This window comes from Rhinolophus ferrumequinum, chromosome 3 (assembly GCF_004115265.2).
Source record: "Rhinolophus ferrumequinum isolate MPI-CBG mRhiFer1 chromosome 3, mRhiFer1_v1.p, whole genome shotgun sequence".
In the NCBI taxonomy this organism is placed as follows: domain Eukaryota; kingdom Metazoa; phylum Chordata; class Mammalia; order Chiroptera; family Rhinolophidae; genus Rhinolophus; species Rhinolophus ferrumequinum.
Genome location: NC_046286.1, coordinates 39040879 through 39066663, shown reverse-complemented (window position 1 = coordinate 39066663; position 25785 = coordinate 39040879). Strand labels below are relative to the sequence as shown.

The 25785-nt window shown below is 35.9% G+C and overlaps 1 protein-coding gene across 2 annotated transcripts; it reads left to right on the top strand.

Annotated features, from left to right (window-relative positions):
• Positions 1-22609, top strand: LCA5 (lebercilin LCA5). Of its 2 annotated transcripts, XR_004422737.1 has the most exons (8): positions 1-388; positions 4633-5162; positions 13383-13520; positions 14467-14563; positions 15196-15338; positions 17599-17731; positions 19528-20599; positions 21428-22609. XR_004422737.1 is itself a non-coding variant. In XM_033103587.1 (7 exons), exons 1-7 carry the CDS (start codon positions 190-192, stop codon positions 20385-20387), a joined length of 2100 nt encoding a protein of 699 aa, XP_032959478.1. In that variant the 5' UTR covers positions 1-189; the 3' UTR covers positions 20388-22609. The 2 variants fall into 2 exon arrangements, 1 of the variants encoding a protein (XP_032959478.1); XM_033103587.1 differs by having other exon boundaries at positions 19528-22609.
• Positions 22610-25785: the final 3176 nt, after the last annotated feature.

The following is a 25785-nucleotide window of genomic DNA, read 5'->3' as shown; positions in this document are numbered from 1 at the left end:
AAAAAGTGTATCTTCCGGTTGCTAATGTGAATTGTGAACTACAGATACGTAAAGAAGACAAATTGCATGGACATGAGTATTATCATCAGGATCTAAAAGACTCTGAAGAATGTTCTTCAGGCTTGTCGTGGATTTTTCTGGAAAAAAGAATCTGTGAAATTATGTGAATAGTGACCATTTTTGAAAACCATGGGGGAAAGAGAAAGAAGTCCAGATACTGACCAAGAAAGTCAGGCAAGCAAACACCATTACTGTTACTGTTCATCTAATTATGAAACGACACCACAGTCTTCTGGCCGGTCATCGCTGGTCAATCCCTCTTCACCCACAAGCATTAAGGGAAAAAGTCCTAAAAGACAAATTTCAGAGAGCCAAGTGCATCACCAAGGTAAGCATTCTTGAAGAGTCCAGTAATCCTAGAAGACTCGTTTTGAGTCCATAAGGAAAGCTTGCATGAATGAAACTACTATTAGTATGTATATTGATATATGCATGTAAATGGGCTGCTTTGTATTTTGAGTAGGATATCTTTTTATAAATTTATATAAATATTGTTTATGGCACTGTGTGTTACCCTTTGTTATATTCAAAGTCATACTATATATAGAAGAAAGAACCATAAATAAAGCTCATTTTGTTTTCTTCCTAAATAAATGCTTGTCTTGGGATTTCTGAGATATGGTAAAGGCAGGAAGAATATGTCACAAAATGTACCTTTCTTTGCCTTTATTTGTAAAATGTAAAAAGTAGTGAAAAGCATAAAGTGGTTAAGGCGCATCTTTTTAGATTGAGTAAAATTACTTCCCCTAGGAAATGCAGTGCTTACTCAAAAGTTCAAATTAAACCTGGAAATAGAATTTGGGATTTGAGACCACCAGTCTATTTTCTATTTAACTGTGTTATAATGGAAACAAGATTAATAATTAGAAATATTTTTTCTTGTTAAAATATAATTACATAGTCTGGAACTAGGTATTAATACATATTTGACTAGGTAATATTCTAGAAATCTCTTCTTCATGTTAAAAGTGAACCCTGGTCAAGTGAACCTTGATGTACTACTTAGTAACAAAATATGTAAGGACTACAAGTACACCATGGAAAAACAAGTTAAGGTAAATGAGATAGTTGTAGGGTGTGTTAATAAACTCACCACAGTTATAAGAGCAGTAGCTTAGAATGGTGAGAGTTTAGATTGCAAGGCAAGGAGTGTTAAAATTGGGATCTGAAAAAGGAAAACGGGCCAGGTCGTGAAACACCTCGAATCCAGTGCTAATAATATATGGATTGTTTCTGGGGGGGAATAGTTAGCCACTGAAAAGACTTAAGAAGTGTATAATTAAATTTGCCTATATAAACTTTTACTTTGAAAAATAATATTTGCTTTTTAAAAGTCTCCAAGAATACATGTTCCTTTAGAAAGCAACCTGTCATGGACCCCGATCTAGCTTTCCTGGGATGTCCATACTTTTTAATGATTGGATGCTCTTTCTTTCTTTCTCTCTCTTTTTTTTTTGCAAGTACAATGCTGCAGGTTTTTTGGTCTCTCCTTCCAAATCTGTCTCAGTGTGGGCATCTTGTTTTGATTTTGTGGTTGAGCGCATGATCTGATATTAAACCTTTGCTACGTAATTAAGAACAAACCGACCTTAGGCTTGAACCTTGGAAAATGCTTATTTTTCCCCAAGAAATAATATACATACCTAGGGAATTATTGGTAGGAATACTTTAATTTTTCACTCCTTCCCCAGAAGCAATTTTAGAGGCCACCCAATTCAGGAGTCAGAACTTCTTAAGCCTTACCTTATTTGAGAAGATAATTGAGAAAAAGCTATGAAAAACAGTTCCAGCATCACCCAGAAAAATTTCAATTAATGTTTTCAATCTGACTTGTACAGTTTTCTGCTTTGCATTGTCTTTTGAACTAAAATCGGTGGTAATTTGTCTACCTTAGATCAACAGGACCAAACTGATACTTTTCCCTAAACACTAATTTCCCTTGGTTTAAATTGCAATCACCAGTGTAGACTAAACTAAGGAAAGAACAGATGTGATGAAAACAGCATTCTGAACACTTGAATTTGAGGATATGCATGTTTGATAACCTAGTCTTCCCTTCTCCTTTTTATTTTCAGCATTTTATTATTTTTAAAATAAAACATATCACTTCGCTCTATCAGAAGAGATATGTATAATGATAAAATTTAATAATAGTTCAGGTTATGCATGTTTGTATATTACATATTTATTCTATTGTTTTTAGGTTATACATGATTGTATATTACATATTTATCCTATTTCTTGTTTTATCAATAATATAAACATACTGAGTTTTTGGTAGATACATAGTTTATCTTTACTATGTGTTTTTTAAATAAGCCATATTTTTAACTCTTGGAGGAAGGAAAAAGCAGTATTTTCTCACCCTCTTTTTGGTGGTGACTTAAAGGGCAAGTGTAGAATGATATGTATGAGAATCATCTTTCTTCTATTAGTAGTATTTTTTATCTTGAGAGTTTTAAAAATAAAAAAGGTAGATGAAAGCTGGAAAATATTTTTGAGTTCAGGTTAAGTGTACTTTTATTAATTGGTTTGTAGTCATACAAATAGACTATGCTAAAAGTAAATGTTCAGATTTTTCGGATGTCAAAAAGCTGGTTGTGGAAGCCCTTTTTGTCTCGACTTGAATAGTTGAAGTAAAATATTAGTGAAAAATTTTTATCCTGATTCTTACATAGGCTTTAATTTTTCAAATAAAACAAAATTCTATTTATAAGACGTTATTTGCTGAGCTGTGTAACTTTATACATAAAAATCAGAGCTTTGGAATGATGAACATTCATTCATCTTTATATATAGTCATTTTTATGTATAAAGTTTCTGTCATTCCAAGAGCTCAGTACATATTCCATAATAGCATATAGATACGAAAACTCTGTTAACTCGGTATATTGGGAAAGAAAATTGAAATGATGGACTCTCTAAATTAAAATTGGAGCATTGCTGTCCAATAGAAATATAATGCAAGCCACACATGTAATTTTATGTTATCTGGTAACCACATTAGGAATAAAAACAGGTGAAATTAGTTTTAATATATTTTAACCCAACATAACCAAAATATCATTTCTAAATATAGTGAATATAAAACATTGTGTGTGGGATATTCTGCATTCTTTTTTTTTTTTTGAACTAAGTGTTCGAATTGTAGTGTGTGTGTTTCACAGCTATAGCATATCTGTTTTGACTACCCATACTTCAAATATCTCAGTAGCCACATATGACGAGTGACTACTATCCAGAATAGTACAGTTTCAAAGTTGCAAGTACGTTTTCCCACATCTCTTGTTTTTACCACTTCCTTTGAAGTATTTGAGTATTTATAGAGCTGGAATCCCAAATTAGTATACAATCAAAACACCTTCTATATAATTTTCCATCTTTTGAATGAGACTTTATAATGTTAAATTGTAAATACTGCTTGTTATTCTTTGCTTGTCTATATAAGTATTCGTGGCTGGAGAGATGGGTAGGGAAAGGTTGGATTTTTCTAGTTTTTCTTTATTAACTCTGGAATGCATTTTCTCCTTGAAAATGCAGCCACCTTGGAGATTAAAGTTCTTTATTCTCAACTGTGGCAGACATCTAGAACCCTCTTTTAAAGATGTTCTGTGTATTGAGGCCTAAGTTTAATGAACTTTTAGTAAAAGTAGTAACATTCAAAATTTTTGTGAAATGTGATCTCATACATACACTTTAAGGATGTCATGTTTATATTTTTAGGATGTAGTGTTTAGTTTTTATATTGTTTTCGAATTGTCAGATGTTTTGATATGGACGTCACAAAAAAAGCCCCTGAAAAAGTGTTTACAATCACATCTCTAAATGCTGAAGTGTTTTCCATTTTCAATCACTGATGAATGGGATTGAGCTCTTATTACTGACAGAATGTTTGTGGAGAACTTTGTTTTATATACATTCTTCATTTAATCTTCACAACAACCTAATCATGTAGGTGGTATCCTCATTCTATGGATTAGGGAAAATAGGAAAGGTTTAGTTGAATTGCCCAGGGAGTTACTAAGTGGTAAATCTGAGTTCCAAACCCAAATCTTCTCACTGAACAACATGCTGTCATCCTGTGTCCCCAAATAAAGAAAGAGTTCTTATTAATTTAGAGAAACATACATTTCCACATTTGAAATAATGATCCCAAATATCTTCGTGCAAATGACTTGAATATCATAATGTTTTGTCCCGTGTTTATTAGGTACCATGCTAATGCTGATGATGCCCATGTCGGATTCTGACTTGCCATCTTATTATAAAGTAGAAAATGGTAAAGCCTGATGCTGCCTTCTTTTAAAACTATGTAAAATCACTTCCTATAAACTATTGGTATATCATTTTGATGGATCAGAATATTCTTGACCTTTCCTAAAAGATTCCAGACCTTTCTTAATAAAAACATTATGTTAAGAGCTCTAAGTAAAAGCTGATATTTAACTAAATTCTGTAAAATCATATTTTAAGAAGCAAAATAACTAAAGAATATAATGGATCCACTTGTGTTACAATTAAAAATAATACTACATTTGGTACAGCTTTCACTTTATTACTGTTTCTTTTTAGCCCCTAGGAAACCAAGTCCTAAGGGTCCACCAAACAGAAAGGGAGCCCGAGTGGGATTTCGTTCCCAGAGCCTCAATAGGGAGCCACCACGGAAAGATATTGATCTTGTTACAAAACGGGTTCTTTCTGCAAGACTGCTAAAAATCAATGAATTGCAGAATGAAGTAACTGAACTCCAGGTCAAGTTAGCTGAGCTGCTAAAAGAAAATAAGGCTTTGAAAAGACTTCAGTACAGACAGGAGAAAGCCCTGAATAAGTTTGAAGATACAGAAAATGAAATCTCACAACTTATTGCTCGTCATAACAATGAGATTACGGCACTCAAAGAACGCTTAAGAAAATCTCAAGAGAAAGAACGGGCAACTGAGAAAAGGGTGAAAGATACAGAAGGTGAACTATTTAGGACAAAATTTTCCTTTCAGAAACTGAAAAAGATCTCTGAAGCTAGACACCTACCTGAACGAGATGATTTGGCAAAGAAACTAGTTACAGCAGAGTTAAAATTAGATGACACCGAGAGAAGAATTAAGGTAAAATTCCTACAGCTTCTAATTGTGCTGTTTTGTGTTGTTTTTCACTGGGCATTTGATGTGCTCTATTAAGACTGCTTATTGCAGTTAAGCGTTTGCTTGGAAATGAAAACTTTTTTTTTAGTATTATCTTTCAGAGTAAGAGATTAGGAAAAATTTAAGATTATACATTTAAGAGCAAAATGCAAAAAAATTGTATACTTTAATGGGCTGCATGTTAATGGATAAATGTTTAATTCTGTGGATCATAGTCATTTTGGGAAAACACTGTTTGATTATCTGTTTCTCTAAAATTGAAAATGATACACTATAATAGCTATGGTCTATAAAACTGACATTTTGGGGCCCTTGTATAAGAAATGCTACATGAACAATACTTTGTTTTTTATTTCTTTGAACATTTGTGAAAAACATCTTTTGGGACAAGGTATACCTCTAGTCCCCCAAATAAAAACTGATATGAGAGCTGGGGTTACTAGTCTGAGATTATAGCAAGTCCATTAAAAATATTTTTTATTTGAAATGAGAGAGGAAAAGAATACTACCCCATAACTATTACACAGAGAACTTACTATATTAGATACTACCTGCTATATATACCGGGAGTGCCAAAAAAATGTATATACATGACTTGTATTCATCTTTTGTTATCAGTATATATGACTACAATTTTAATACAGTTTTTTCCTTTCTTAAAATGTGTAGACTTTTTTTGTATAGATATGTATCAAACAGAAGCCCTGAGTCAGGGCTTAGAGTTGCTTAGAATTTACAAGAAGTTTGGAAAGCAAAGGTAGGGAAAAAGTATGAGAATAATGCCTACTGTGAGAGCTCTCTGAGCCAAGGGAAAGTCAAAACTATAAATAAGTAAATTAAGCTTTTTACAGTGTATTCGGTGTTTTTATACATGGTACATTTTTGATACATGGCTGACAGTGCTTATCATAAATTGATGTTCGATTTTATCAAATGCTTTTTCTGCATCTGTTGATATGATCATAAGATTTTTAGCCTTCATTTTCTTTATATGGTATATCACCTTAATTGATTTGAGGATATGACCCAACCTTGTATCACTGGAATAAATCCCACTTGACCTAGTTATGTGATCTTTTTAATGTATTGCTGCATTTGGTTTGCTAATACTTCGTTGAGGATTTTTGCATCTATGTTCATCAAAAATATTGGCATATAATTTTCTTTTTTGTACGGTTTTTGTCTGGTTTTGGCATCAGTATAATGCTGGCCTCATAAAATGAGTTTAGGAGCCTTCACACCTCTTCACTTTTTTGGAATAGTTTGAGAAGGATAGGTATTAGTTTTTCTTTGAATGTTTGGTAAAAATTCTGCTATGAAGCCATCTGGTCCAGGGCTTTTGTTCGTTGGGAGTTGATTGCTGATTTGATTTCATTCATAGTTATCAGTCTGTTCAGGTTTTCTGTTTCTACCTGATTGGTCCTCGGAAGATTGTATGTTTCTAGGAATTACCCATTTCTTCCAGGTTGTACAATTTGTTGGCAGATAATTGTTTATTATTTCCTTACAATCTTTTGTATTTCTGTGGTGTCATTGCTGATTTTATTTATCTGGGCCTTCTCTTATTTTTTCTTGATGAATCTGGCTGAAGGTTTATCAATTTTGTTTATCGTTTCAAAGAACCAGCTCTTCGTTTCATTGATACTTTGTTTTTTTAGACTTATTTCATTATTTCTGCTCTGATCTTCATTTCCTTCCTTCTACTCACTTTGGGCTGGCTGTTCTTCTTTTTTCAGTTTTTTAGAGTGTAAGGTTAGATTTTTTGAGATTTTTCTTGTTTCTCGAGGGAGGCATGTATTGCTGTGTATTTCCCTCTTAGAACTGCTTTGGCAGTATCCCCTAGAGTTTGGGTCACTGTATATTCATTTTCATTTGTCTCAAGGTATCTTTTGATTTCTTCCTTGATCTCGTTGTTAACCCATTCATGCTTTAGTAGCGTGTTATTTAGCCTTCATGAATTTCTGTGTTTTTTAGTTTTTTTCTTGTAATTGATTTCTAGTTTCATACTATTGTGACCAGAGAAGATGCTTAATATGATTTCAGTCTTCTTAAATATTGAGAGTTGTTTTGTGGTCTAACATGGTCTATACTGAAAAATGTTCCATGTGCATATGAATAGAATGTATATTCTGCTGCCTTATGGTGAAATGTTCTTTTAGAAATCAGTTAAATCCATTTGATCTGTTTCATTTAAGGCCACTGTTTCCTTGTTGATTTTCTGTCTGGATCTACCCATTGATGTCAATAGTGTGTTAAAATCCTGTACTATGACTGTATTCTTTTGAACTTTCCCTTTACATCTAGAAATATTTGTTTTATATATTTAGGTTCTCCTACATTGGGTACGTAGGTGTTCATGGAGTTATATCCTCTTGTTGGATTGATCCATTTATTATTATGAAATGCCTTTCTTTGTTTCTTGCTACAGTCCTGTTTTAAAGTCTCTTTTGTCTCTTTTACTCATCCCTCAACATTTATCTTTGCCGTTGCTTTTTACTTCTTTAAAAAGTAAAAAGACAAAAACACTACCAAAAAAAACAAACAAAAACCCTACAAAAAAGAAAATTATAGGCCAGTATTTTTGATGAACATAGAGGCATGTGTGTGTTTCTGTGAATCCCTTAATTTATGTTGTAATAACACATTTTCCTACATATGACTTTTAACCTTTGTACTAGCTTTATAATTGTTTATTCACTACTTTTACTGTTTGCCTTTGTCAGTGAGAATTTTTTTCTTTCCTATATTTTCTGATTCATACTTTTGATCTTTTCTGTTTTACTTAAGTCCTTTTAACATTTCTTGTAATACTGGTTTAGTGGTGTTGAACTCCAGCATTTTTTTCATTTGGGAAACTCTTTATCTCTCCTTTGATACCAAATCATAGCCTTTCTGGGGATAGTAATCTTAGTTGTACCAATGCCTTCTCACCTGCAAAGTTTCTGTTAAAAAATCTGCTGATAATCTTATGGGAACTCTGTTGTATGTCACTAACTGCTTTCCTCTTGCTACTTTTAATATTTTCTCTTTGTCTTTAAGCTTTGGCATTTTAATTATGATATGTCTTTGTGTGGGCCTCTTTTAATTCTTCTTGTTTGGGACTCTACACTTCATGCACTGTCTGTGTATTTTCTTTGCCAGGTTAGGGAAGTTTTCTGTCATAATTGCTTCAAGTAGGTTTAAATCCCGTATTCTCTCTCTTCTCCTTTTAGTACTCCTTCTTTCTCTTCTCCTTCTAGTACTCCTAGGGTGCAAATGTCAGTACACTTAATGTTTCTCAGAGGTCCCTTAAACTATACTCATTTTTTTTCGATTATTTTTTTTAGTTTTGCTGTTCTGATTTGGTGTTTTCTGCTACTTTGTCTTTCAGATTGCTGATTTGATCCTCTGCTTTATCTAATCACTGTTCAATCCCTGTAATGTATTCTCCTTCAGTTCTTGTGTTCATTTCTGACTTTTGTTTTTTTATGATTTCCATCTCTTTGTTGAAGTTCTCATTGAATTCATGTATTCTTCCCCTAAGTTCATTGAGCATCCCTTATAACCAGTGTTTTGAATTCTGTTATCTGGTAGATTGCTTGTCTCCATTTCATTTAGTTAACTTTCTGGAGTTTTGTTCTGTTCTTGTATTTAGGACATGTTTCTTTGTCTCCTCATTTTGTCTGTCTCCCTGTGTTTGTTTCTATGTATTAAGTAGATCTGCTGTATCTCCCAGTCTTGGCAGAGTGGCCTTATGTAGTAGGTGTCTTGTGAGGCCCGGTGGTGCAGTGTCCCTCTTCACTAGAGCCAGGTGCTTCTGGGGTGTCCCTCCTGTTGTAACTGAGCCTTGATTGCTGATGGCACATCAGTAGGTGGGACTGACTCTCAGGCTGACTTGCTGAGCGTGCTGGCCATGACTACAGTGGACAAATTGTTTTGTAGGGCCTGATCCCATAGAGCAGGAGTCACTTTAGCGGGGCTTTGGTGCCAGTCGAATCCACGCTTTAAATGTGTCATTTGTGGAGCTGGTTGCGTTATGGTTTCATGGGATCTGAATCCGGCCACCTTTGTGTTGGTTCTGGAGCCTCTTGGTAGGGGCTTCGTTACAGGCCAATGTCAGCTACCATTTGTGTCTGGCTTGGGGCTGCCTGGTGGAAAATATAAAATGATCTATGTTTGATGTGGCTTGCAATAGGCTATGTTGTGAACTGAGGCTGTCTGCCACTTGTGTCAGGTTGGGACCCTTTTGTGGGCACCGCTGTGTGATCTGAATCCAGCCACTACTTATGCCAGGCTTTTGGCCACTTAGTTGAAGCTGTTTTCCATGCCAACACTTGCTGCAGTTTAGGCCAGGCCTGGGAGTGCCATCTGATGGGAGTTACAATGCAAGTAGAGACTGGTTGGCACTTGTGCTGGGCTTGGAGCCACTTAGCAAAAAGTACAGGGTGTGCTGAGGCCAGCTGCTCCTTGTTTGGGGTTTGTGGACCTTTGATAGATTTTAGGAAAGTCTGCAGCATGAGCCAAGGCTGGCCACTGGTATGAAAAAGCCAGTGGGAGAGACCTGGGCCAAGCATGCAAGTTGGGTGGGGTGGGGTCTCAGTGAATCACCAGGGCAGGGCGAATGGTATTAGCCAGATTAATGGAGAATGTAGATTTGGTTTCCACCTGTACCTGCTCGCTGGGTTGGGAGGAGCACTCAACAAAGGAAAATAGCTGCTGCCAGTACCTCCATCCCCGGAGAGATCTTCCCTGAACCCGGCTCCCTCAGCCCTCGCCCTGAAAATAGTCAATTCAGTTTTTTCACCTATGTTCCTGGTGCTTTTATCGCTGCTGCTCCTGCACTGGAGCCCAGAACAAATAAGTTTGTGAGTGAGTGAGTTCATGTGCAGACCCCTTGACACAAAGGTGGCTGAATTCAAACCACGTGAAAGCTACCCAACCAGCTTCATGAATGTCTCCAGTAGCCCTCTGTCTCACTCGAATGCAATCTCTTGCTGATTTTCACAGTCAGATGTTGTGGGACTTCTCTTCCTGGCACTGGTGCCCTGGGGCAAGGGTCCCATTGTGGGGCTGGATTGGTCTTTGAGGGGTACCTCTGCAGTTGATAGACTCCTCCCAATTCTTAATTGCTACACCATGGGTGTGGGACCTACCCATCTGTGCTTCCACTCCTCTTCCTAGTCTTGTCATGGCTCTTTTATATCCTTAGTTACAGGCCTTCTGTTTAGCTAGTCTGCAGGTGGTTCTCAGTGGTGGTGGTTGTATAATTTAGTTGTAATTTTTATGTGGTTGTGGGAGGTGAACACAGCAGTTACCTAATCTTCCATTTTGACTTCAAGTCTTTCTTCTGCTGATAGCAATTTATTTTTATTCACTTGTTAAATTTCCATCTTTTTACTCCCCTCATTTTATATTTTTGATATTACAGATTATCTCTTTGTTGTGGTTTCATTACCAAGTTGTGGTAGCTATAGTTATTTATTTATTTTTTTTATTGGGGAAGGGAAACAGTGTGTACTTCCAGGACTTTTATCCAAGTCAAGTTGTTGTCCTTTCAATCTTCGTTGTGGAGGGTGCTGTTCAGTTTCAAGTTGTCATTTTCAGTCTTAGTTGTGGAGGGCGCAGTTCAGATCCAGGTCCAGTTGCCGTTGCTAGTTGCAGGGGGCGCAGCCCACCATCCCTTGCTGTGGTTGAGAGGATGCGCTCCAACCAACTGAGCCCTTTGGGAGCTCAGCGGCAGCTCAGCTGAAGGTGCCGTGTTCAATCTTAGTTGCAGGGGGCGGAGCCCACCATCCCTTGCGGGACTCGAAGAATTGAACTGGCAACCTTGTTGTTGAGAGCCCACTGGCCCATGTGGGAATCAAACTGACAGCCTTCAGAGTTAGGAGCATGGAGCTCTAACCGCCTGAGCCACCGGGCCGGCCCGGCTATAGTTATTTTTAATGTTCTTTTTTTTTAACCTTTATGCTGTAATTGTTTAATATACTATTCTATAAAAGAGTTGTAGTTTTTTAATTCTATTTATCTCCTTAATCAGAATTTTGTGTACTTTCATCTTTTCATTTCAACTTGAAGGGCTCCTTTCAGCATTTCTTGTAAGGCAGGTCTAGTGGTGGTGAACTCTCTCTGTTTTTGTTTGTTTGGGAATGCCATATTTCTCCATATCTGAAATGTAACTGCTGGATAGAGTATTCTTGTCTGGCAATTTAAATCTTTTAATAGTTTGAATATGTCCTTCCATTCTCTTCTGGACTATAGAGTTTCTGCTGAGAAATATGCTCATAGCCTTATGTGGGTTACTTTGTAGGTAACAGGTTTTGTTTTGTTTTTCTCCAGTTGCCTTTAAAATGCTTTGTCATTGACTTTTTGACAGTTTTAATATAATGTGACTTAGAAGTATTTTTTGTCTTGAGATAATATGGTGTTTTATTAGCTTCATGGACTTGAATGTCCAGTTCCTTTCTCAGGTTCGAGAATTTCTCAGCAGTTATTTCTCTAAATAAGTTCTCTGCTCCCTTCTTCCTTTCTTCTCCTTTTGGTATATCCATTAAATCCATTAATCTTAGGTTGGCTCTTTTAATGCAGTCTGACAGTTCTTGTAGGGTTTCTTCACTTTTAAAAAATCTTCTCTCTCCTCTTCCACCCGGATCATTTCTAAATTCTTATCTACTAGCTCACTTATTCTCTCTTCCATCTGATCTACTCTATTTGCAGTGTTTTTTTTAACACATTCTTCATAGCTTTTGAGCTCTTTTGCTCCAGAATTTGTTTGGTTCTGTTCTAGAATTTCAGTATCTTTGGTAAAGTACTTCTTCTATCCATTAATTTTATTCCTGAAGTCATTGTATTGCCTTTCTGAATTTTCTTGAAGACTTGTTAAATTTCTTAACAATTATTTTGAATTCTTTATCAGTTAGATACAATATTCCATGTATTTGGGTTTGGTTGCTAGAAAATTATCATTTTCTTTTTGTGATGCCATGTTACTGTAATTTTTCATTGTGTCTGATAAAAAGTGTCTCTGTTGCTGCATTTGAAGTAGTGAACACCTTTGTTTACTTGATTCTGACAATGCAACAGGTTTGTAATTAGGAGCCTTCCTCTTGTTTTCCAGAAGGTGGCAGGCAATATGGCACATGGTTTTGGTTTCTCTTACCAAAGCCGTCTCACTGCTGAGGTTGGGCGCTCATATATAAAAAAAAAAGTTAGTGGAGAAAAAACAGTGGTGGCGGTAGAGTGAGGGGAGGTATGTGCTTAACACTTGAGGTGCCCATGTAGGGGGATCCTCCGGTAGGGTGAGTCCCAGAGGTCCGTGGGTGGATCTCTTGCCGAAATCCTAGGCATACAGTAGGATATGTGTTCCTTCAGTTCTCTGGTCTGCCTTCTTCCTTTTTCTCTCCCTAGTTACTATGGACTCTTCTCAGAGAGAGAGCAACAGGTCCCTCCAGCCGCAGCATGCACAGCAGGGCCGTCCCTTCCCTACCCCCGCCCCGCCACTCACCACCTTACCCACTGCTGCCACCACAACTCTCCTGGCTCTGCAGCCTGCTCTGAGATCCACTCCACCCACTTTTGGGTGAACAGATGGGTGGATCTCTGGGTGTCCTTGTATGCTGTGCAGAGGCGTTTTTGTTCCCTTACAGATGTCTGATTAGTTTTAAAGCAAAGGAGAGAGAAAAAGAGAATGACTCAAACCACCATGATACTGGCCTCACCTAAAAGAAAATAATTTTAACCTAAACTCTTTCATAAGCTTCATGGAATGTGTTTGAAGACTGTGGAAATGGCTGTTGTTTTTATTCAGAAACATTTTACAAGGTAATCTCTGCACCTTGAATAGTGCTGTGTAATTTTACACAGCTGTCTTAGTATCTCTTTGCCCAAACAGTGATTCTCAAAAACCCGTGTTTCTCATCACATCCTTTGGTTGTCTTTTGCTCCCAAATTAAATGACTATTTATATGTTTCAGGCAAATGCTTAAGAATTTATTTATAAATCGTTGTGAAAAACAAAAAAAGGAATAATAGGCTAAGAATGTTACTAAATTGTTGGTAAGTCTATTTCCCAGTTTAGTTTACATTTACAAACACTAATCCAAGCCTGGTTTGTATGTCTACTGAAAAAGTCACTTTGATGCTAAGTACAATGTTTTACTGTTGAATTGTTTTTAAGTACTATTTTTTTTATGTGTACACATATTATAGGAACTATCAAAAAACCTTGAGCTGAGTACTAACAGTTTCCAACGACAGTTGCTTGCTGAAAGGAAAAGGGCATATGAGGCTCATGATGAAAATAAAGTTCTTCAAAAGGAGCTACAGCAGCTCTATCTCAAATTAAAGGTAAGCCCTTTATTTTAAATTGCATTGGTTCTCTATAATTTATGTTAGATAAAAACTCAATATTTTACAACTCTGTTACTTTTCAAATTTGTAAGTGGTACAGTGTCATTTACAAAATTCTAATCTCTTTGGCACTTACAAAGAAAAGGTGTGTTAATATAATCAGTACAACACATGTCAAAAATGAAACATTGAATACACTAATATGAATGATATAACTGAAATAAGTTATAAAACCGTGGAAGAAAATTATGTGAACTAGAGTTTTTCTGTGTTGTGTAGTTGAATAATCCAGTGTTTTTCCTCAGATAACTCCAGGATTAATCATTTAAAGTTATTTCAAATAATGCTCTTCATTTTCACAATGTTTAGAGGAAGCATTCAAATTACTTAATTCTGTTAAAGCAGGTGTTCTTAATTCTATCCTGAGGTTATTGATGGGTTGAAGTTTTGTGCAAAATTTATTGTTTATGCATTATCTTGCATAGAATTTTCACTTTGTTAATCAAATTGTCAGGGAAAGCTGTAGCCCCAAAATGGTCAAGAACACTTGTGTTTTTAAAAAGGTCTAATTTTTAACTTGTTAATAATTCATAACCCACATTTGAGAGATACTAAAATTTTTGTCTCTGTGACTAAGTGTGGAAGACAACTTAGGACAATACTACGTAGCTCTGTAAGTAGGAGTGGGTAGAAAATGAATTTTGCCTCATTTTCTCTCATTTTTTGACTGCCAATATATATTGGACTTGGCAGGGAGAATCATTGCTCTACCCTACCCTAAGTGTCTTAGAGACATTCCTTTCTATTGTTAGGTAGTTACTAAGGGAAGCTGAATTAGAAATATTCCAATTACGTAAGTGAAGTACCAATTGACAAAGTGAGGATTTTTGTTTTGTTTTAAACAGAGACTTTACAGCCTTAATTGTATTGTGTTTGTTTTTAGGAAAAAGAGAGAGAACTGGATATAAAAAACATATATTCTAATCGTCTACCAAAGTCTTCTCCAAAGAAAGAAAAAGAAGTTATATCAAGAAAAAATGGTATAGTAGCTATTATTGTTGAAAAACATGTTGTAACTATTACTTATTAATAACAGAAATTCTGAAATGGAAGGCAAAGGGGAAAGAACTTATTGAAATGAATTTGTTTCCTTTAATCTATTGACAAGTTTAATATTTAATATTAGTTTTTATGAAAACACATAAGCATACCATAAACTAGAGATTTTAGTAAAATGAACCTTTATATCACCTAGTTTTAACAGTTATACTTTTTACTAATTATGTTTCATCTAATTTTTTAGAATATTTTAAAGCAAGTCCCAGCTATTTTATTTTACTCATAAATACTTTGGTATTGTTATGCATATCTACATTTTTTTTAAACAAAAGTATAATTTTCCTCTTCTGTGAATTATAAAAAGTTAGAAACATAAACTTTGTAAAAGCTTAATAGGACTTACCTGTAAGAATCATCCTCAAGTTACATAATTGCCAGTAAGTCCTAGAAACAAAAATATAATGGTGAGTAGTCACGGAGCTGAGCAAAACATGCATTATCTCACTTAGATGGTGAATATATATGTATATATCTATACATGTACCAGTTGAATTTCATATATCTTACCAATGTTCAATACAATTAGAAAATTCTTTTATAATTTCCATGGTAGCTGCATGCCAGAGTGAATTTATATACCAGTGTACAAAAGGAGTACAAACCAGTGAAGACTTCAAGCTGGAAGAATTTCCTGTTATACCACAAACAGTTATCTGTTATGAAAACAGATGGGAAGAACCTGAACGTCTTACTATGGTGAGTTTCGCAATATGATTAGGTACTAAACTCTAGGTTTGAAGTTATTCCTAAAACACAGTATCAAACATTTTAAAATTTCAGCAATGATGCTAGTGCTACATCTGTAAATATGCAGCTAGCCTTTTAAAGAAATAGAGATAACATCTGTATATTTTATTAAATTCCTTTGGATTGACTGTTAGTTCACATTGCATCTTTCAGTTGCTCAGAAAGGTTGATTGTACTGTCTAGTTGGAGGTAAAAGAGAGGAAAAATTTACTTTCTAAGTTTCTTACCTTATGTGTACACAGATAGTCTCTAAAAATCCTGTTTTTAAGTTTAATAGCGAATTATAGTAGTTTTCAAATGATTTGTTAGAATTTGACTACATTTCATTTTTTCGGCCTCCTATATAAGAAAATTTTACAGGTTAGTTGAATGCTGAGCTAACTAATTGCAATGGAATCTGATTTTATACCATTCAAAGTAAGAGTGGCATTCGGGGGGTGGGTCTATGTGTTGGACCTTCATTTAAAAGGACTTATATTCTGAATACTGGACAGTTCTTTTCTCTAAGAGGTTTTTCTCTTTAGTGTTTACAGTTTAAAATCCAAAGGAAAACAGTGTGCCAGAGAGCCATCATATTTCATAGAATTATATATTTTTGTACCTTGTAAGTTTCCCAGTGACCTGTGATCTCTTCTTGTTGTGTAAAATAGAAAGGATGGACTGATTTGGTTCCTGTGTGTACTCTACTTTTTTATATGTTTATTTTGTTTTTGTTTTACAATCTAGACCAGTTAGCTGTATCTGTTGTTTCTTTCTATATTTGCACTATCATTGAGATTAGATCATGTTAATTTGTCTTTTTGGAAAGGGAAAGGTTGGAATAGCAAAATAATTCTTAACTTTAAGAAAATAAAAAATATTTGGTCTTTATAGGTTTCAGCAGGAGGAGCGGCAACCTGATATGGTGAAAAGAGTATAGACTTGAATTTAGAATTGCTTTTTAATTAAATTCTGGTTCTAACATTTTAGTTATATGACTTCTTGGAGCCTCAGTTTCCTAATTTGTAAAATGGGGGTGTGTTACCTTCAGGGTTGTGGTAATAACTAATCCTGAAGTTATAAAGCTCTTAAGATTGATCCTGCCACGTTAAAGGACCTCAGCAAATGAGAGCTATGTTACTTAACGTACAGGCTAAGTTGCTATTGGAAAGAGACCCAGAATACAATTGCTCAAGCAAGGTACGAGTTTCTTTCTCGTAATAGACTGAAGGTCAGTGGGTAGTCCAAGATAGGTGACAGCTTTGATCCATGGTAGTAATCCTCTGTCTTATCGCTCTTCCATGTTAAAGACTGGAGTCCTCTTTTATATGATTGGAACTGGCTCACCACCTCTATGAGAAGGAGAGGGCAAGCAGCTTTTGTTTTTATAAATACTTCCCTCTCTCACCCTGTTGGTCCTGTCTGGCTGCAAGGGAGGCTAGTAAATACAGTCTCCAGTTGAGCATCCCTATGCCCTGCTAAAACTCAAGGTATTCTGTAACAAAAAGGAAGAAGGGAAAGATAGATATACTAGGGGACAATGCTTTACTATACAAGTCTATTAATAATAGGTATTTTAATTTTGTTAAGAAAAATTACATGCATGAAAGGGACCATAAGAAACAAGGAATTTATGTTTTTATTTGACTTAACTATTACAAAATGTATTAATTGAAGGCTTTGAGCCTAAAGGTATAAGCAAGATTCAAATCCTATTATAAACTTGAAAGATTCAGTGCATTGTCACTGCCTGTATTATATATTAGGTTGGTGCAAAAGTAATTGCAGTTTTTGCAATTTTTAACCTTTTAAACCGCAATTACTTTTGCACCAACCTAATAGTTCAACACTATCTCATAGTTGGTTAATAGCTTTTTCTGGTTAACTGAATGAATCAGATTATGTTGTGAAATGTACAAGCAAGAATATTTCTGAAATTTGTCTTTTCAGAATTTCATGTAGGGTATTGGCTTTGCTTTTGTTATATTGATTCCGACATAATCTTATAAATGTTTCTTTAAAATTTTAGCTAAAGAAATAATCCAGTGTGCTTTTAAAACATCTTTCAGAGGATGGTAATTTGTGACTTACTGATATATTAATTGAAAATTTACTTTAATTTCTAACTTAGTTGATGTCATGCTTAATGGGAGATAAACTATGATATTTAAGTAGCTTCTTCCCCTTTTTCTACATGTGAACTTGCATTTTTTTAAAAAATGTGTAATAGGACCTGAAGTCTCAAGAGAGAGGTGATCATGAAGAAGCAGGGATTCTAAATCCAGTATTGGAAAGAGAAGAAAAATTTGGTAAAGATCAAGGACTCCATGTTGTAAAACAGGAGGTTGAGAAGCTGGAGGATGGTAAGCATTTGTTTGAGCATGTGAGGAGTCAGCATCCCTTGGGAAAGAAAGGGTTAACATCCCCTAATATCTTCGAGCTGAAGAGTGAATTGGATTACAGAACAAAAATTAGTCAGAACAAGAAAAAATTGATACAGTGGTAAGGAGATACTCTATCAGGAATCACAAACATTTGAATGATGCTACTAAGGAAAGAAAAAATGAAAACTGTAAGTCAGTGGCTATTTGGAGTTACGGAATAAGGACAAGTCACCTACAGAAAATTCAGATGAAGTGAAATTCAGATAAAGGAGAAAAAAATTATTTGTGTGTTAACTAAAGCTTGATGAAGATACAACTGAAGTACAACCCTGTATTGGCTTGACCTTGAAACCCTAGTGTATAGACTAGCTCTCAATGACTTGTGAGGTCCTGAATATATTCTTATAATTTTTCTTTGGTTTTAATATGTAAAGTGAATCTTTAACGTGTTCAACCGTTAATGTGGAAGTTTGGTGAACCAATGCAGTTTCAGATACTGGAAATAAGGTTCAGGAATAAACTCATTTCCATTTATATAAAATGTCTTAAAGGTATAGCTGAAACTCTAATTCTTTGAATGTATTTTATTAGTTATATAGTAGCTGCTTGCAGAGAAATCCTTTTTTTTCCTTTAAAGTTAACAGACCATAAAATCATGACCTAATTGTTACTTAGTGTATGTACATAACAGTTGAAATAGAAGCTATATTTACAACACTATTGGCTAATGCACAAAGGGGGATGCTTTCACATGTTAAACTGTAGAACAGAAAATTAGGTGTTATATTCATTTCTGTCTAGGTACCAGAAAAGGAATAAAGTAATAGACGGTCACTTTTCTTTGTACTTTTTGACCGATTTTTTTCCTGGAGTCTATCTGGAATGATATCTGACATCAGTGAGAATGTATGCCATTTACCAAAATTACCAAATGCGTAGTGTTCTTACATATTTTAATTAATTTTTTATTTGGAAATAATTTTAAAATTATAGCAAAGTGGCAATAATAGCCAAAGAACTATTTAAGACTAGTTTGTATAACTCATGCCTGTACCCTAAAGTACTTCCATGTGTATTTCTCCAAAATAAGGACATTCTCTTATATCATTCCAGTATAGTTTTCAACCTCAGGAAATTAAATTTGATTTAACATATTTCTGTAACCTGCTGTCCACGTTACAGTTTTGTCAGCTGACACAGTGTTGTCCTTTATAGCATTTTCTTATCTGGAACAGCTTTTTAAAATATTTTGTGAGCTTAACATTACTGATGCATACCAATTCCATTATTTTTAATAGAATGTTTCTCGTTTGGGGTTTATCTGAAGTTTTCTGTTAATTAGATTCAGGTTAATGCATCTTCTGTCAGAATACTACATAAGTGATGTGTCTTTCTCAGGGTGTGACATCCAGAGGTTCGATTTATTTTTTAGTTTAAAATAAAAGTATTTTCTCCATCCATCCCACCACCCTCTAATCAGTGTGCAGCACTGTATTGGGTATAAAAATTAGGCAGAGAACTTTTTTCCTCACCCTTAAATTGAAGAACAAAATTTTTTCTTTAAATGTGAATCTTAAATGCAATGTATATTAAGTATATTCTTTTGAATACCAGAATATCAAGTATAGAAATAAAATTTATGGTGTCCATTTTTGCTGTACTGATAATACCCAAATTACATAAACTGTTGTTTTGTAAAAGATGAGAGTTGAGGTTTCCTGTTTAAGAATATTGACAGCTATAAAATTTTATTTTATAAATTTGATTTCATACAGAATGGGAAAGAGAAGAACTTGCTAAAAAGCAAAAAGAAAAGACATCTTTGCTGGAAAGAGAAGAAAAGCCAGCATTGGAAACTGGCAGATACCAAGTGGAAATGTACCAAATTCAAAATATTGATAAATTGGAAGAAGAGGAAGAAGAAAGACTGAAAAGAGAAATGCTGCTCGCTAAACTGAATGAAATCAACAGAGAACTCCAGGATTCTCAGAACCTGAAATGTTTTCCCCGGCCATTGCTACCTGATTTGGAATCTAAACTGCACTCCCCAGAGAGAAGTCCCAAAACATACACATTCTCTGAATTCTCAGAGACATTATTTAATGGGCATCATTTGCAAGACACTAGTCTTTTAACTACAGAAGGAGATGGTCAGAATCCAGGAAGTATTAGAAGCCCAGTGACTCCAAATGAGCTAGCATTTGGCAGCTATGTGCCTTCATTTGCAAAAACATCAGGGAAGTCAAATCCATTTAGCCAAAAGAGTGGCCTTTGGGATTTCCAAAGAAACGGTATAGAGAAATTTTGTAAAGACAGTGTAGATTTAACTATAAGAAAAGCGAAGAAAGCTAATCTGATGGAACAGCTATTTGGTGCCAGTGGCAGCAGCACCGTTTCCTCTAAAAGCAGTGACCTGAATTCTCTGGCTGCCAGCAAAGGAGACTTTGACCCTCCGAATTTTCTCCCTAGGGACAAAAGCACCAGGGACAGAGAACACAATGAAGATGATTTTTTCCTCAGTGAAGGAAGAAGTTTTAATCCAAACAGACACCGATTAAAACATGCAAATAATAAACCAACAGTAAAAGCAGTTGATTCTGTAGAAGATGAAATTGAAGAAGTAGCACTGAGATGACTAACTAGAGTATACATTTTTCCAATTGTAAATACGAAAATATTTTAATACAGTATTTATTATAAACATTAAAGCTTTTTAATATTAAAAAGTCCTTATTAAGAAATGATTTTTAATAAAGTGCAAATAAAAAGAAGTAGATCATATCTAGTAGATTATAGCTAGTTTGCCAAGAATGAAGGAGGCTCTTTTGAATGAAACCAAAAATAGAGGTATGTATTACTTGGTTTTGACTTTTTACTTACAAATAGGTTTTACCTCTTAAATCAGCTCTATAAGAAGTTTTACTCCATTGGAGTTCATATTTATTTTCTATTTTTATCCCTAGTTATTTATTTGTATTTAGCTCAGTGAGGATGTGACCAAAATTAGTCTTCCCGCTGATTATTGAGTGGAAATTAATGGTGAGAGGCTCTATGTTGGGAAGTGTAGGTCCCAGGTGGTGGAGAATGGGTGCTACTTGGGAGCCTTGTCTTGTATGGGTTGGGGGGCAGGGCTCCCTTTCTTACATGGCAAGGCTGAGCTACTCTTAAGTGGAAGCAGTCACGATATTGGGATTGCCCATTCCTTTGGAAGGAACCAGAGTTAAACACATTTCCCAATTACAAGTCTCATTAAGTCACTTACCTACAACTGTGCTAATAACATGAGGTTGAATTCAGAAGACGTTTGTTTGCATGTACAGTTCCCTGACATGGTTCCCAGTGTAAACAGTAATTCCTTTCCTTGTTCTCCTACATTATTTTTGTCTAGGTGAGATTTCGTATCAAATATATGGAATAGAAGAAATTTCATTCCAAGATAGAAACAATTTAGACTCACTTATGTTTCCAAAGTAACGTAACTTGGAAATTTTAATGTGTACTATTAACATTAGAACTTACTGTAAAACCAAAGAGACAATGATAATATAATACTATTGGATTTACAGGACTACTTTTGAGGCAACCTTGGTTAAATGCTCTAGAAATGGGACTTGTACCTTGCTATGTGGGTGGAGGTTTTTCTGTTGAAATGCTTTGGTCTTTTGCAGTTTGTAGTGCACATCATCTACAAAGGAATTCATGATCTTGGATTATGCTGGGTATGATTGGTCTTTAAGAAGCAATAATACATCACCAACCAAGGAGAGTTTTCTGTTAACACTGTTAAAATGAAGAATGGTGGAGATAGTGTGCCGGGGGAAGAACAAAAACGTGTAGATTGGCACTTATTCTAACGTGAGTTTTTTTTCCCCCCAAGAATTTACTATGTATTCACTCATAGTATGATTTCTAATGCCTCCCATACATACTGATGAGAACACTAGAGTTACTGTTTTATCTTGAGTCCTTATAAATGCTTATTATTTAGTATAATTTCATAATTATTTGACAAGACTTACCTGGTTAGGTCTCTAATAAAGATATAACAGCTGTCTTCTAAATTGTGTTCCTGTCATTTACTGCGAATCAAATCTCCCCAAAGTGCTAACCTATATTAAAAAAAATTTGGATATTTTTATGTCTGATACAAATAAGCATTTAGTATGTTGCAAATCACTCTAATATATGTAAACCACAATATTGTAATGCAGTTCTTGATAAAATATTATGTAATGTTACTTTTGTTCATAGCTGCTAATTTCTCTGCCAAAACTGTTATAATATTTAGGTTGTTTTGTTTTAAAGGCTTTTAAAAAAGCCTTTTAGTAAAGTTTTTTATTCAGGTCATTTTTATTACTCTTGCTTTTGTCTACCTGATGTTTTCTAGTCTCTTTAACTAGATGCAGCAAGACAGAATTTTTAAATTTAAACCTAAAATTAAGTTATAGACTTAGAAGCATTATGGTGTAAAGCATTAAAATTGGAGATTAAAATGTATAGAACAGGTTTTTATGAACAAACCTTAGTGAATCTTTTTTTTTTCTAAATGTCAAGTTAAATTTGTTGTTTGTACTCAGAACTCTTACTAATAAAAATTAAAAACATGCTATGACTCTTTGTTTGAATACCTTAGGTCACTTAGGAAATATATAGTGGAAACAGGACCTGCAGCGTTAATTTTTATTTTATTATTCACCTTTTTTTCTGTCCAGTATTTTTAGCTGAGGTAGATGAATTTGTCCTAAATCAGGGTGTAGACAGTATGCTAGTCTTATCACATAATTATAGTTTTTAATTAATCCTTTCAACCTTAATAGCTATCATAATGGTATATATTGTGAATATAAAAAAGGGTGGGGGTCAGGAGGATTAAATTGAATCATAAAATAAACTTATTTCATGGCTGACTTGCTATTTTTCTGATTCTCCTCTCCATCTCATATTCAAATATACTACTGGTCTTCCTCGTTGGGTTTTAGTTGGGTATCTGCCTGATGAAAATGGGAAGGGAAATTTGTATTACACTAACAATATGGACTTTTAAGAATTAAAGAAGTTACCATAAATTGTCAAGAAAGGATCTGCCTTTAAAGCTTTTTTCTTTCTACACAAATGCCCATTTCACATGTAAGTCCCCTTTTATATCACTTGACAATGCTCTCCTTTTAGTAAAGAGCATGCATTCATTAATTGTTTGAGTGCTGCTTGGCTGCCCTGCACTGTATTAGATGCAGGCAGTAAGACTGGTCTGGCTCCTGCCCTCAGAGAGTGAATGCAGAAAACGATGCGCCATCCCTGTCTACCCACCTACTCCGAGTGTCTTTGAAGTTTCCTCAGTTGTTATTGATCTTTTAAAATACTTCTTAATGTAGTTTTGAGGAGTAAATGAACTACTTAGGGTAATGCTTGGCTAGGTACCTGGTACGTTATAAGCACTCTAATAAACCTCAGCAGTTATCAAAGCTAATTATGAGTTTCTTTTATGGTACAATCTTAAAAATAGAGCACAGGCTGAGTTCTGGTCGAGATGGTGGAGTAGGTAAATGCTGTGCTTGCCTCTTCCCATGACCAAATCAAAATTACAACTAAGTTATACCATAACCACCACTGAGAAACACCTGAAGACTAGCTGAGCAAAAGTCCTATAACAGGATATAAAGAAGCCACACTGAGACTAGTAGGAGAGGTGGACACGTGGAATGGGCAGGTCCCACAGACATAGTTTGGCAATTAAGAATCAGGAGGGATATCTCAGGTGCAGAGGTTCCCCCTGAGAAGTGAGGGGTTCCAGCCCCACACCTGCCTCCCCAGTCCAGGGCACTAGTGCCAGGAAGAGGAGTTCCCATAGTATTCAGCTGCAAAACCTGCAGGGATTGCACCTGAGTGAGACAGAGGGCAGCTGGAGTCCCAGGTCACCCTCTTGTGGGGTTGCACATAGATTCACTCACAGACTCGCTGAGCTGTGCAAGGGGCAGCAGCTTGAAGAGGGCCAGGGACATGTGGAAAGGAAATGAACTGACTGACTTCAAGGCAAGAGCTGGAGGGGCAGGGGTCAGGACTGCTCTCTCCAGGGATAGAGGTGCTGGCAAACACCACTGCTGCTTTGTTGAGCCCTCCTCCCATCCAGCCAGCAGGCACAGGCGGATGCCAAATCTGAGCCCTCCATTAATTTGGCTAGTCCTTCCTCCCCCACCCCAACCTCGTGGTTGCCTTGACCCCACCCCAGCCAACTCACATGCCTTGCTGAACCACTTCAAGCCCCTTTTCTACACCAGTAGCCTACCTGAGCTCGTGATGTGGGTTTTCCTAAAATCAAAGGTCCACAAATCCCAAATAGGAGCTCACCTCGGCGGGCTCTGTACCTCAAGTCCAGTACGAGTGGCAACCAATTTTAACTTGCACTGTAACTCCCTTCAGGTGTCCCCAAGCCTGGCATAGGTTGAGCCATTGTTGGCCTGGAATTAACCTGGCACAAGAGGTGGATGGTCTCAGCACGCATAATGGTGCCCTTCAAAGGGCCGCAAGTCTGACAGTATTGGCAGTTGGAATCAGTTCACAGCACAGTTTCCTGCAAGTGCTTCCAAGCCCAGCACAAGTGGCAGCCTACCACAGATCATTTTGTATTTCCCACTAGGCAGCCCCAAGCCAGGAACAAATGACAGCTAAACTTGACCTGCACCGAAGATCCCCCAGAACCAGTACACCCAGTGGATGGCTTCAGACCACAGCATAGCAGCACGCAACCAGTTCCACAAATAACACACCAAAAGATAGATTTGGCTAGCACCAGAGCCCCACTAAAGCAATTCCCGCTTCATGAGACAGGCACCTATACAACAGCTTGTCCCCTAGCTGTAGTTACAGTCAGCTCTTGCAGCCAGTCAGCCTGAGGGGCAATTCCACCCACTGATGTGCTAACAGCAATCAAAGGCTCAACTACAGCAGGAGGGCACATTCAGCCTACACAAGGGACACTCCTGGAACACCCCGCTCAGGTGCACAGGGACACTGCAACATTGCCCTACAGGACACCTACTACATAAGGCCACTCTGCCAAGACTGGGAGATACAGCAGATCTACCTAATACATGGAAACAAACACAGGGAAGTAGCCAAATGAAGAGACAAACATTCCAAATGAAGGATCAGGAAAAAACTCCAGAGAGAGAACTAAATTAAATGGAGACAAGCAATCTACCAGATACAGAGTTCAAAACACTGGTCATGAGGATGCTCAATAAACTTAGGGGAAGAATAAAGCAACTCAGTGAGAACTTCAACAAAGAGAGAGAAACCATAAAAAAGAACCAGTTAGAAATGAAGAATACAAGAACTGAAATGAATATATTACAGGGAATCAACTGTAGATGAAGCAGAGAAATCCGCTATCTGGAAGACACAGTAGCAGAATATACCCAATTAGAACAGCAAATAATAATAATCATAGAATCAAATGAGGATAGTTTAAGGAACCTCCGGGACAACATCAAGTGTACTAACATTTGCACCCTAAGGGTATGAGAAGGAAAAGAGAAAGACCAAGGGATTGAAACCTATTTAAAGAAATAATGATAGGAAACTTCCCTAACCTGGTGAAGGAAATAGACATACAATCCAGGAAGCTCGGTCCCAAACAAGTTAAACCCAAAAGGGAACACAATAAGACACATCATAATTAAGATGCTAAAGGTTAAAGACAAAAAGAATATTAAAAGTAGCAGAAGAAAAGTAGTTACATACAAAGGAGCTCCCATAAGATTATCAGCTAATTTTTCAACAGAAACTTTGCAGGCCAGAAGGGATTGACATGAAATATTCAAAGTGATGAAAAGCCAATAACTACAACCAGTATTACTCAGCAAGGCCATCATTTAGAATCAAAGGAGAAATAGAGTTGCCAGACAAGAAAAAGCTAAAGGAGTTTATCTCCAATAAACCATTATTACAAGAAATAGTAAAGGGATTTCTTTAAGATCAAAAATATGAAAAAAAAATTAGGAAAGAAAAAATTCTCAATGATAAAGGCAAACAGT

Excerpts from the sequence above, each read along its gene's own strand:
- LCA5 (XM_033103587.1), top strand. The coding sequence starts at position 190 with ATGGGGGAAAGAGAAAGAAGTCCAGATACTGACCAAGAAAGTCAGGCA. Across the intron at positions 389-4,632 it reads GAGCCAAGTGCATCACCAAG|CCCCTAGGAAACCAAGTCCT; the intron begins GTAAGCATTCTT and ends GTTTCTTTTTAG. Across the intron at positions 17,732-19,527 it reads GGTTGAGAAGCTGGAGGATG|AATGGGAAAGAGAAGAACTT; the intron begins GTAAGCATTTGT and ends GATTTCATACAG.